The sequence below is a fragment of the Prionailurus bengalensis genome, chromosome C1 (assembly GCF_016509475.1).
Source record: "Prionailurus bengalensis isolate Pbe53 chromosome C1, Fcat_Pben_1.1_paternal_pri, whole genome shotgun sequence".
In the NCBI taxonomy this organism is placed as follows: domain Eukaryota; kingdom Metazoa; phylum Chordata; class Mammalia; order Carnivora; family Felidae; genus Prionailurus; species Prionailurus bengalensis.
This window is the reverse complement of record NC_057345.1, coordinates 166,537,757-166,551,088: the sequence shown is the minus strand read 5'-3', so window position 1 is coordinate 166,551,088 and position 13,332 is coordinate 166,537,757. Positions and strand designations below refer to the sequence as shown.

Genomic DNA, 13,332 nt, shown 5'->3' with positions numbered 1-13,332 from the left:
AAATAACAGTCTGGCCAGGGGACAAATATGCTCTAGGAGGCTAGGTTTATAATAATAAACTATATTAAATCGATGCAATGACTAGAAAACTGCTTTGCCCCCCATTTGACCTGAGAGATTGAGGACATGGTTTGACTTGTCCAAAGAATGCTGGACTAGAAGCTAGACCTACGACTCTGGCTTTGGCACCAGTTATTGGGTGGCTTTGGACAAAACACCTAACTTGTCCCAGCCTGTTTCCTCATTTGCTGAATGAGATTACGTTAAGAAGTGATTTGCAAACATGTTTAACCTTAGAACTCTTTGTTCAAAAAAATCTTACAAGGAATCTCCGAGATATAAAACATCTAAGAGCTGAAATTCTCTGTTTGAAGCCAGGTTGGGAGACCCAGAACCTGCAAATTCTCCTCTTTGGTTACAGACATGGTGGTCCGTAAAGGAGCTCCGAGGAGTTGGACATCCCCGGACTAGATGAACGGTGAAGTCCATTCCAGCTCTGAAAAATCTAAAGTTCACAAATCATTTTTGTTCTTATGGTTACTAGTCAGTATCAGTTATTAACTTGACTACTCAAATATTAAGGAAATAGGGGCCAAGTTACACAAGGAGTATTGTTTCCCTGGCACATAGTAGACATTCCAAAAATGTTTTAAGAATGGGTAAATGAAAGGGGCGCCTGGGTGGCTCAGTTGGTTGAGCATCCGACTTCGGCTCAGGACACAATCTCATGGTTTGTGGGTTCGAGCCTCGCGTTGGGCTCTGTGCTGACAGCTCAGAGCCTGGAGCCCGCTTCGGATTCTGTGTCTCCCCTCTCTCTGTGCCCCTCTCTCTGTCTCTCAAAAGTGAATAAAGGTTTTTAAAAAATTAAAAAAAAAAAAAAGAATGGGCAAAGGAAGGTTCCAAAACCAAAGAGAGGGAAGAACAGGTATCTATCTGTAGGCAAGACATAAGATTTCATGCAACAAGAAACAAAGTCAAAGAAAATTATAAACCAGGCAAAGGGGGGGGGGGGGGGAGAGGAAGATGAGGATGAGAAGCAAAAGACACCCAAAAAAGAAAAGACAGAGACTGAGGCAGATGGTAAGAGAACTGCCAAAGGCCAGGTAAACATCAATCCAAACAAAGAAAAATGGTGCTTCTAACCCCAAAAAGGAGGATACAGAATCCTGTCATCAATTGCTTAGAAAAGAGAGTTATTTGAGCAGGGAGGGGTTTGACAAAAGAGAGGAGGGAGTGGGAACCTAAAAATTCATGTTCCTGGCCACCATTTACAGCTGTCTCTGCAGCGAAGACTGGAGAATCTAGAGAAAAAAAACGAGTGTAGGAAAAAGTGCCTTCACAGAGCAGGTAAGAGGAGGCTGCTCAGATTTATGGATTTTATTAAGCCAGTTTTCTGAATCGCTCTGCTCTAAAGGAAAATAGCTTCTGCCCGGCTGTCTCCCCTCCTTCAGGTGAGGAACAAAGAGGGGGTGGAGTTGGGGACAGACCTGGGTCATGTGTCTGCAGCTCAGAAGCACTGCAGGTGTTTCCAGCTATTATGGCACACCATGTTTATATCACAAACGGGAATTGAAAATCAGCCCATGTGAGGCAGAGATGAACCCACATCTGTTATCCTCCCCAACAATAAATAAATAAATAAATAGCCCAGACAGACGGATGCCAGTCTATCTAGAGCAAAATTTTAAAGCATGTGCTTTATGATAAAACTAGACCCAGGGTCCGATGGAGACTGCAGGCAGCTATGAGCACCCGAGCCGCCCTGAACGTTGATGCTACACATTGCTAAGGGGAACATAATTTATAGCACAAACCCTACGGCTTCCACTAAGGTTGAGCTTTCGTCTCATTCTCTTGCCTTTTTATTGGCTTCACTGCACGGTTGCCAATAGCAACATCCACTGGTAGCAAGGGGAGTTCAACACCATTGCAATCTGCCATACACTGGAGCCCTGACAATGTCAACCATCAATCAAGTAGCTGTTTGTAATTGCCTCCATCTATTTTTCCTGTCTTAAGGTATCTTTCCTATTGTGGGTCAAAATTCAGAAACTGCTGACTAATGCCATGGGTCCATTCCTCGGAGACCATGAAGCAGTGGAAAAGGACAGCAGCACCCTCCCTGTGCAACCCCAGGGGTGAGAGGCTGAACACTTGGGTGTTTGAGATATTTTCAAGCCCTTTTCTAAATAAGGCATGATTTTCCAAGACTGAGAGGTATGTGTGATTATCTATATATTTTGCTTCCCTACAATAAAGAGACATTTTCTCAGTCTTTATCATTAATGGTTGTTTCCTACTGGAGGAAGGCATTTGAAATGTGAGCCTTCTTATAAAACCTTCAGCTGACCAGACTATGTTTGCTTCCTTGGGGCTCCTGGCATTAATGGCTGAAAGGACTTCATCCTACCTTCTCCACATGATATGTTTTTTCAGACATGTTATTTATTTTCTTAGTAGTCGATATGTAGACAACACATGCACAACCCACAATGTAGCTTATGATACTGGCCAGGAGAGATCACGTGCAAACTACAAAGGTCACCACAGGATGCACAGTAGACGGGCCCTGGCCCCCGACTTGGCCACCAGTTTGACCTGTTCTTTTGGGACCCTCCAGGTCTTGGGTTTTGCACCTGTAAAATAAAAGCACTGGCTTTATTCGGTTCATTTCTACAACAGAGGACCAACCTGTATTTAATTTTTAAAATATTTTCCACATAATTGTCGTACTTACTCTTCTCAAACACAATAGGAACAAACCTAAAGAGGTCATCTTCTCTCCAAAGACAAAATAAAAAGTTACATATATGGGGTATATATAAAACACCCCTACCACATATATGTCTGAGACTGCCTCTAGTGATCAAGAAAGATATGGTTGTCAGTACAGCTTTTTTAAAATGTACCCTTTTACTTCATAAGGGACAACTTTAGATTATCTCATAGCTAGATATCCCATAAATGGCAGTTGGTTTAATTTAGAAGTCAATTTATAAAGTGAATCAAGTGAAATTAAAATTGCATGTGTTTTTTATTTCTAAAATCTGAGATGTCTATACATTTCCAGGTATTTTATATTTGCATACACGTTGGGTTGGGTTAGAAATAATCTTTAAATTTTTGTTAGTGTAATAGCAATATCATCTAATATTAATGCTACAGGAATTCAGTTGCTTTTTTCATGTATCAAAATTTATCATACTTTATCCACTTACCTTAGGTCATTAAACAGAATCTACTCAATTTACTTTGCAGTACAATTATTTTAAAATCCATTTCTCCTGCTGACTCTTAATGAATTGCAGAAAGGTAAAATATATCTCACCCCCAGTAATAGTGGGAAAAACTCCCTTCAAGCAAGACAGAAATCTAAACATGTTAGGGAAGATTTAAATCTAAAGAAAAATGTCTGGCCTAGAAAAAATAAAAAACTCCAAGAGAATTCATTAAACAACAGAACAAAACCTAATTTAGGACCCTAAAAACTCCGGCAATGCCAGTGCCGTGAAGTCTCATTGTCTGCTTCAGAATAACAGTCTCTGAAACAGCTGTTCTGCCACTTGCTGTAAAGAACTCCCAAAACTCAAATGTAGCAGGAAATTTAAAAGTTGGGTCTGGCTACAAGAAAGCCAGAATTTTGTAAGTTTCATAAGTGAGCAGTAATAGAATAAAACACAGGGAGGACAGAAACAAGATGAAGCGTGTCCAGGGAATGTCACGATGAGCACAGGTTCAGCAATGCCCGGTGTCCTGCTTACATTGTTTGCGTTACTACCTTTTCCTCAGCTATCAATTTTGGGTTACATCTTCCCTAATTTAATTTTGAATGTTCTTGCATATTTGGCACATCTCTCAACAGGGCTAAAGATTAATTGTTTCTGTGCAGCGTATCTATACCAATGTTGTTCAATGTATACACTGGTACAGAAATATGTTTATTAGGTAAATGAAGTATTTTCTGTGATAAAAATGTGCTATTTGAGGCCATGATTTATCTTTGTGTTCACTTTCTATATGTATATATGTATTAGAACCTCAATTTGTTTTCTTTAGATTTATATTAAATCATGTTTACATGAATTACAGGAAGGAAGGAAGGAAGGAAGGGAGGAAGGGAGGAAGGGAGGAAGGGAGGAAGGGAGGAAGGAAAAAAGGGAGAGAGGAAAGAAGGGAGGGAGCGAGGAAGGAAGGGCATAGTACAGAAATAAGAGATGAGGTTTTGTTAAGTCTCATTCCCATGAGAGAAAATTGCTTTTGCCATTTTATTTTGATATACAATAATCTAAAAAGGATCCCCTCTGGATGTGCTTCCTAATTACTATTGTTTTACACAAAAGGAGGGAAATATGTCTTCAGCTGAATTGTTTGGAAGTCACTGGCTTTGTACGATTTGTCAGGCTGATGTTTCATTGTAAGAATACTACATTACAGATTGCAAGCAATTTCACAGGCAACTAATTCATGAGTTTGAAACAGTCTGCTTTAAGAGACCTAACTATCTTGGTTTTTAATAAAATGCTTAAAGTTTAACTAAACCTCTGGAATAATCTTTATTTCTCTTGTGAAGGGTGATTTAAAGTCTTGATCTGTGATGTCTGCCCCTATGAGAGGGATACTGAGACATCCCTGTCCATGGTGCATTTTAAAGATGACAAAAGGTTCTTCGAGTTATTAGATTTTCGGGGGGAGAAGAATCTGTAGCCAAATGCGGGTTTCTGCGTCCCTTACAGACCGCTCGAATTTGCATGGGCAATTACACAGGGGGATCGCATCAATGCAGGGCTGCCGGCCACACTGACGCCATACAATTACACAACGGCTTCGGTGCTTAAACTTTAAAATTCTTACACCATTGTGCCTGTTCTATTAGAACAAACTGCAGCAAATGATCCAAAGCCAATTCAAAGGACTGGAGAGGAGGTGCCCAGGGGGAGAGAGGGAAGAGGTGCAGTGTGGCCCCTACTGGCCAGCTTAAGCAATCGCCAGCCCCCGCGGGCGGGCTGCTGCAACCACAGGCTTCCTTTTGTGTTTTGCAGTCCATGGTTTTCCAGTGGGGCCAAAAATAAGAGTCACCTAATTCACAGAAGGGCTGTGAGGATTAATGAGGGAAGTTAGGCAAAGCAGGACCTGGTCCTGGTACAGAAAGTACTGTATAAACACAAGGCTTAGAGTAGCTCTTTGTTTGGATGGCTGATCGCTTTCTTCAAATACCAGTATCCACAGTTGTGCCTTCCCTACTAACTCCATTTATAAACTATAATGCTATTGTGTTCTCCCTGATAAGTTTAGGTAACAGTGCTAACACTGTAAGCACCTAAATATAAGCTACTTGATAAAAAAAAAAATAAGGTATATCCAAGAAAGAAATCTAATGTAAATAATAGAGCTGAAACCACCAGCAAAAAGAGAGTTCATAATGAGGTTAAATGTCTGAGCATACATGTCCCCAAGTATTGATTTGGTATACAACCTTTCCAAAAGTATTAAAAGATGGAAGGGATGCTTCTAAAAGTCAATTACATTACCAATTTGGTACTAATTTATTATTTTTCCCTGTTTACTGTTGAGAGGAAGCAAGGTAACTGAGCCCCTGAAACTGGCCATCCTGAAGAAAATGGCCTGAAATGAGAAGGGAAAAAAAATAACAACTGAAAAGTGGTTTTTTCAGAAGGTCTTCCTTTATCAAGAAAGATGTCTGACCACAGCTGTGGTAGTTGGGATGTTCAGAAATGACCGGTTTACCAACAGGACATGATCACATGTAAAGGATAAATAAGAAATCATACCTTCCAACTGTTTTACAAGAGAATGCCAGACAGATTATATGTACAAATAGAACAGGATTTGATCATCTCATGCTTTGGCAGGCAGAAACATAAGCATATGAAGAACCAAACATCATGCTTTTAGCTCCTACACATTTTGCCTGAATGGAATTCTTCTACATGGTGAACATGCCTTCCTTTTTGCAGCAAAATCCACCGAGTCCAACTCCATTTTCTCAAAGCCTAGTTTCTTTCAATAAGGCACTAAATCACTTTATTGCAACCACCAAATGCTTTCTTATTGCTAGCAATGGTACGATACATTTACTTTTTGATACATGCTCCAGTTTTCAAGATTCTGTTGGAAACAAAATGGTCTTTTATGACATTTTATAATATTCCACCCCATTTATTGCTTTCCAGAATTTCTCTCATTAATTAAAGGGCCTTCTTTCACTGCGGCCCCTCCCCCCTCCAAAAACCTAATCTATTCCCCAACTGCCCATCATAACTAAATAAAAGTCAGTCTATCACAGCAGCAGTGATGGTCATGCCAATTTCACAGTGTGATTTGTGCACTCATTTCATTTTGAAAATGACCCTGCCCTCCATCTGTCTAAGCCGAATGTCCTGCTTTTTTCAAGCCAGGCCTCGGGAACAGCAGCACATGAAATAAGGGGGAAGACACAGAGCGGCCTCCCTCCTGCCCTCGTCAGCTGCCACACTCACAGACAGGTACTAACACAAACAGGGGACCCCAACTGATGCCTGAAGGGATCCAAGAAATTTGGAGGAGAGCAGACAGTCCTTCTATTTTTCATACATTTTTCCAAGAAACCATTTGCAGGTGAACGCTTTCATGATACAAATACAACTCTGAAAGAAAGACTGACAGACGAAAGATAAAAAGGTAACTTCCCATTTCTAAGTTCTGTTGTCTTACCTTGATTTAACAGTAACTTACCCAAAGTAACGGTTCATACATAAGGATCTTTAAATACTGAGCCTGAGTTTCCAAGGGACAAATGTAGTCAGGCAGCCATAAGGGTGAAAATCCTCCCACACCCAACCCTCAATTACTGAGCAGCACTAACCAACCTCTTACCTGCTGAGCTGAAGGCCCTAAAAGGGTGCACCAAGACATTGGGTTGAAGAAGTGTTAGAGGAGAATTAGAGTGATCCTCATTGGCTATGTTCTCAGCGTATCTTAGGTGGACCAGAGGCCCACTCAACACTCTGAAACGTGCGCAGTTTGTTCCTTTCTTGGTATTCATGTAGTGGCAAGTTCCTTTTCTGGTCCCACTCGGAAGTTCACAGCGCTGCCAATTTTTCAGCAAGAGAGAAGACTGAATGAGTACATAAAGTCAGTTGTTTTCTGCTATGAACAATCACACACCTACAGAAGTCTCCGCCTAGATCTATCAGACGACTAGATGCTATACCACCCCCACTAATTACTTCCTAACATCTGCTCACAGCTGCAATTCAGATCTGGAAGTTCAAATATCTACTGACCACACCAAGTTGTTTGGTTGGTTGGTTGGTTGGTTGGTTGAATGGAGAAAGGAAACTAATCTTCCATTATACAACCTGGCCCCAAACACTAGGCTCTTAGAAACTCATCTACAAGGGATATATGGAATGAGTTATTTATCAGTCGCTATTTCCTACTGAAAATAGATGTTGGATATCCTGGCACAGCTGCTAACTACTTAGCTCTGTGGTCTTAGGCAAATAACATAAAACTTTCCAGTATGTAAAACTTACCTTACATGTAATACGTAGAATATAGGGGTGGTTATTAAGATTAGAAAAAATGTACATAAATGGTCTAATATGGCATACAATATGGCTGGTGTTGGGTCTAAAATTTATATATAGAAAAGATGCATGGCCAGCAAAAGTATAAAGGAGGGTGATAAAGGACTTGCATGGAAGTCTTTAAGTATATAGCAAAGATATGCTTTTGACAGTTTATCTTAAGGACTAGGCAGGCCAATGCAAATGGTAGAGGGGAGTGGAAGGGCGTCTGAGTGGCTCAGTCAGTTAAGTGTCCGACTTGAGCTCAGGGTGTGTTTGAGACCCACATCTGCTCTGTGCTGACATCTCAGAGCCTGGAGGCTGCTTCGGATTCTGTGTCTCCCTCCCTATCTGCTCCTCCCCCACTCATGCTCTCTCGCTCTAAAAAAAATACATAAACATTAAAAAATGAAGAAGACCAATGGAGATCTAGGCAGATCAAGAAAGAATGGTCTCTTCTTTGTACTGAAAGTTAGAGGACCAGGGCAGGAGTCCCAGTTTAAATGCCACCATCTATTCAGTAATAATTGTTCATGAAAAGAGAGGATTGGAGATACTTGGATCTAAAACTGAGGATCTCAAAAAAAACCCAAAAATTAAATTAAATCTAGCAAATCAAAAATAAATAAATAATAAAATTGAGGATCTCACAGTACCATTTCTGATTCACAAAACCTATGCTACACCACCTGTGGAAACGACAAAAATAGACTTTTGGTTTCTTCATATTACTTCCTAGAAATATGCCCTCAGGGCGGCTTTAAAAAAGAACCTACTCTAATTTCAGGGCACTACCAAGGATTCAGTCCACCTTTTCCTTCCTACTAATTTACAAGCACAAAACAGGAACCGACACCGTTTGTATATACTGCACCGTAAACAGCTAAGACAAGCATGGGATTTCAGACGATAAACTTTCCTCTCCCGAGTCAGACACCTAAACGACGCAAACGACACCAAGCAAACCCCACTAACATACAAACAACGGGGCGGTGAAACCCCCTCTCCCAATGCTTGTGAATCGGTCCCGCGAGACTAAACTCCCAGCAGGCAGCGCGGGCACGTTCCCGACTGCGGCGCGACTGCAGTGGTGCATGTCGGGAAGTGGAGTTTTCTTATCTCAACTGCATCGAAGCGTTTGTTTGGTCTTGCAGGACTCCCGGTCTTAGAAGCCTAAAGTCTTCAAGAACGAAATTAGTAACGGGAATTTCAGTGATGACTTTTTATTCCCATTGAGCTTATTCCATTACAAAGTAATCTCAGAACGAGCAGCTTTCCGTTTCCGGTGGGCTTGTTGCCGTGGTAACCAGCACGCACCACCAGCTTGGCGGTTATGGCCGGGCTGAGCGGCGCGCAGATCCCCGATGGGGAGTTCACTGCCGTCGTGTACCGGCTCATCCGGGATTCGCGCTACGCCGAGGCCGTGCAGCTGCTGGGCGGCGAGCTCCAGCGGAGCCCGAGGAGCCGCGCCGGCCTGTCGCTGCTGGGCTACTGCTACTACCGCCTGCAGGAGTTCACGCTGGCGGCCGAGTGCTATGAGCAGCTGGGCCAGCTGCACCCGGAACTGGAGCAGTACCGCCTGTACCAGGCCCAGGCCCTGTACAAGGCCTGCCTTTATCCAGAGGCCACCCGGGTCGCCTTCCTCCTCCTGGACAACCCCGCCTACCACAACCGCGTCCTCCGTCTGCAAGCCGCGATCAAGTACAGCGAGGGCGACCTGCCCGGGGCCAAGAGCCTGGTGGAGCAGCTACTGGGCGGGGAAGGGGGAGAGGACAGTGGGGGCGAGAACGAGCCCGATGGTCAGGTCAACCTGGGGTGTTTGCTCTACAAGGAGGGACAGTATGAGGCCGCGTGTTCCAAGTTCTTTGCGGCCCTCCAGGCTTCGGGCTACCGGCCTGACCTTTCCTACAACCTGGCTTTGGCCTATTACAGTAGCCGGCACTATGCCTCGGCTCTAAAGCATATCGCCGACATTATTGAGCGTGGCATCCGCCAGCACCCGGAGCTAGGTGTGGGCATGACCACTGAGGGCATCGATGTTCGAAGTGTTGGCAACACCTTAGTCCTTCACCAGACTGCCCTGGTGGAAGCCTTCAACCTCAAAGCAGCCATAGAATACCAACTGAGAAACTATGAAGTGGCCCAGGAAACCCTCACTGACATGCCACCTAGGGCAGAAGAAGAGTTAGACCCCGTGACCCTGCACAACCAGGCTCTAATGAACATGGATGCCAGGCCTACAGAAGGGTTTGAAAAGCTACAGTTTTTGCTCCAACAGAACCCCTTTCCCCCGGAGACCTTTGGCAACCTGCTGCTGCTCTACTGTAAGTATGAGTATTTCGACCTGGCAGCAGATGTCCTGGCCGAGAATGCCCATTTGACTTACAAGTTCCTCACACCCTATCTCTATGACTTCTTGGATGCCTTGATCACCTGCCAGACAGCCCCTGAAGAGGCTTTCATTAAGCTTGATGGGCTAGCAGGGATGCTGACTGAACAGCTCCGGAGACTCACCAAACAAGTACAGGAAGCAAGACACCATAGAGATGACGAAGCTGTCAAAAAGGCAGTGAATGAATATGATGACACTCTGGAGAAGTATATTCCTGTGTTGATGGCCCAGGCCAAAATCTACTGGAACCTTGAGAATTATCCAATGGTGGAAAAGATCTTCCGCAAATCTGTGGAATTCTGTAATGACCATGATGTGTGGAAGTTGAACGTGGCTCATGTCCTGTTCATGCAGGAAGACAAATACAAAGAAGCTATAGGTTTCTATGAACCCATAGTCAAGAAGCATTATGACCACATCCTGAATGTCAGTGCTGTTGTGCTGGCTAACCTGTGTGTTTCATATATTATGACAAGTCAGAATGAAGAAGCTGAGGAGTTGATGAGGAAGATTGAAAAGGAGGAAGAGCAGCTGTCCTATGATGACCCCGATAAGAAAATCTACCACCTCTGCATTGTGAATTTGGTGATAGGCACACTTTATTGTGCCAAAGGAAATTATGACTTTGGTATTTCTCGGGTGATCAAAAGCCTGGAGCCTTATCATAAGAAACTGGGAACTGATACCTGGTATTATGCCAAAAGATGCTTCCTGTCCTTATTAGAAAACATGTCAAAACACATGATCGTGCTTCGTGACAGTGTTATTCAAGAATGTGTCCAGTTTCTAGAACAATGTGAACTTTATGGCAGGAACATACCTGCCATTATTGAACAACCTCTGGAAGAAGAAAGAATGCATACTGGAAAGAATACAGTCACATATGAATCCAGACAGCTAAAAGCTTTGATTTATGAGATTATTGGGTGGAATATATAGTGATGTCTGATAATGTCTTTTATCAAAAAATGGCCTTTATTTAGATTTGGTTTCCAGTTTATCAGTATTTATCTTTGGCATCTTCACATGTTACACACTGAGCCTTGAACACTTAAAATTATAATAACAAATATTCTGCTGGAGGGACTTTTCCAGTTAATTAAGAAAAGTATGGAGCCCATGTATAAGCTAGCTCACTTTTGTATTCCCTCTGCCAGTAGTCACCAGGTTTGCCCTCAAGCAACAATTGCTAGAGTAACATCTTTGTATAAGCAAGTAACCCTCAATAGCAGTTTATATCGTAATTTTAGGCTGTAGAAAAGGTGGCAAGAGCCAATGAATTGTTAGAGTGGGTATGTTTGCTTTCCTCTGGTGACTGCTATATAAATGATTGCTAGGCCATGGCTGGACTTTTTTTCAATCAGCAAATAAAGACAGGTCCATTGTGCCATCCCAGGATAGATTGTGCTATCCAATAAAACCAAATCTGACCTTAACTGTATACTTCCACTCCATTTTTTTAGTCCTATAACCTCTGGGTCTCAACAGAGTCAAACTGGACCTTGGCCTAAGGTCTTGTAAAAGAACAGGTACTAAATGGGTGAGAATTATTTTCTTGGTTCTTTTCAGGTTACAAGGTTTGGTCTGTGGCTTAAATTTTCTTCCATAATTTGGTTGATTGGTTGGTCTTAAATTTTATACACTATTTCCCCTTGCTTTCTATTATTTATTTTCCAGGACTGATTGTGCCTCCTTGTGAATAGTGACAAATAATCAAATGTAAATCTTTCTAATGTGTTCAGCATAGGAAAAAGTAAGCAGTGAACTGACAACGAAAAGACTAAGGTATGAGTTCCAGACTTTCCACAGTCAAGTTTTACCTTCAGAAATTCATTTACCCCTTGAGGCCCCACAATCATTTGAACTACTAGATGCTTTTTCACAATTACTTCTGGGTGTAACATCTGATTCTGTACAGCCATACAGAAGAAAGTTGACTGCTATAGATACTTACGTCAGTTGGGAAAAAAAATACTTATTTTAAGTGAATGTTTTCTGGTATTTTGGCTTACAATAATTTTAACCCATAAGGTAAATGTTTGTTGTTACTTTTTGTTGGATGCTATAAAATATTGATTACTGCTAAGAAATTTGGATTTTTGCCTTTTTTCTACTTGGAGCTTTTTCTTACAACGCTTAACTATGAATGTATAAAAGGCAGTCCTTGTTCTCTGCTATGGTTGTGCATAAATTAAGAATTTTGTAAATATTTAGGCATTACTTAATTCCCTACCCTTTTAGTTTTACCCACTAATTTATATATTTGGCAGGAAAGGGGAGATTTGCTTTTCATTCTTCCCAAAACTGCTATACCAAAAATGATGTATAAATGATATGTATTCCGGGAGTTTTATTATCAGGCTATTATGTATTTTTTAATCAATTATTCTTGAAATAATTAGAGCTTCTCCAGCCCGAGGTGAATGCCTCCAGCTGCCAGTCTGCCAGACCTCTGGAGCCAGAGGGCCAGGTGAGGTAAAGAGGAAACAGAGATGCAGCTATGTGACTTACTTCACAACCCACCTTGGATCCCCTTCGTGTCCAAATCTCAGTAGTTAATCAAATGTCTGCTGCCATTAAGAAAACAGAAGTAATGGATAACAGAGTGGAAGTAACAGATGCCAGAGCTACTTCTGTAACTAACTCACCAAATCGAATCATCAGTCCTCACACCCGTGTTTTATTTAATACTAGGAGGAGAGGTCATGCAGACTTTCCAAAAGGACAAAGCCACAATGAAAAGGAAGACAACCTCCAGTTTTTAATCCTTTCTCTTGGAGTATTTTCTTTTTTCTTCCTTCAAAAGGTCTATTTAAGAGATAGTTGTGTTTACTGCCACAGAATGTATCACAAGATAAGAAATGAAAAATCTACCTTCCTGCCCTCCTTTTCTTTCCCTATTTTATCTTTTATTTTCTCCCTTTTGTCAATTACAGGAACACTTCTCTGATAGCTGGCAGCTGAAGCCACAAGCAGGTCTACCAACCTTTTAGCAGCAAGTGTCAGGTAGGTAGCACTGTGATTATCCAAGTGACTTTGGAAACCATAACCACGCCTTTTTGCAAACTGAGACAACACTGATCTATAAAGAGTGACTCTCAAATTGATAAAGCCAGAGAAAATTTTAAGAGGACTCACCAAAAACACTGGATCTGTATAATTTGCAGAACGCAATGACCTTTATTTGTACACTTGCAGTAATTGTTACCTTTTTCTCTTTGACAGCAATAGAAACACAGTGACAGAAATTTTAAAGAGTGCAGTATTTTCTAAAAAAATGTTCTATGACAATTGGGAATTAAATAGGTTCTTAACTCTAAAGGAAACTTACTTTTCTGTAGCCATACTCATTTTATATTGAAAAACAGAGCC

At 41.8% G+C, this 13,332-nt stretch overlaps 1 protein-coding gene across 1 annotated transcript; it reads left to right on the top strand.

The window, feature by feature from the left end:
* Positions 1 to 8,710: 8,710 nt before the first annotated feature.
* LOC122481504 (tetratricopeptide repeat protein 30B-like) lies at positions 8,711 to 11,396 on the top strand. Its single transcript, XM_043577140.1, has one exon. It carries the CDS (start codon positions 8,902 to 8,904, stop codon positions 10,897 to 10,899), a length of 1,998 nt encoding a protein of 665 aa, XP_043433075.1. The 5' UTR covers positions 8,711 to 8,901; the 3' UTR covers positions 10,900 to 11,396.
* Positions 11,397 to 13,332: the final 1,936 nt, after the last annotated feature.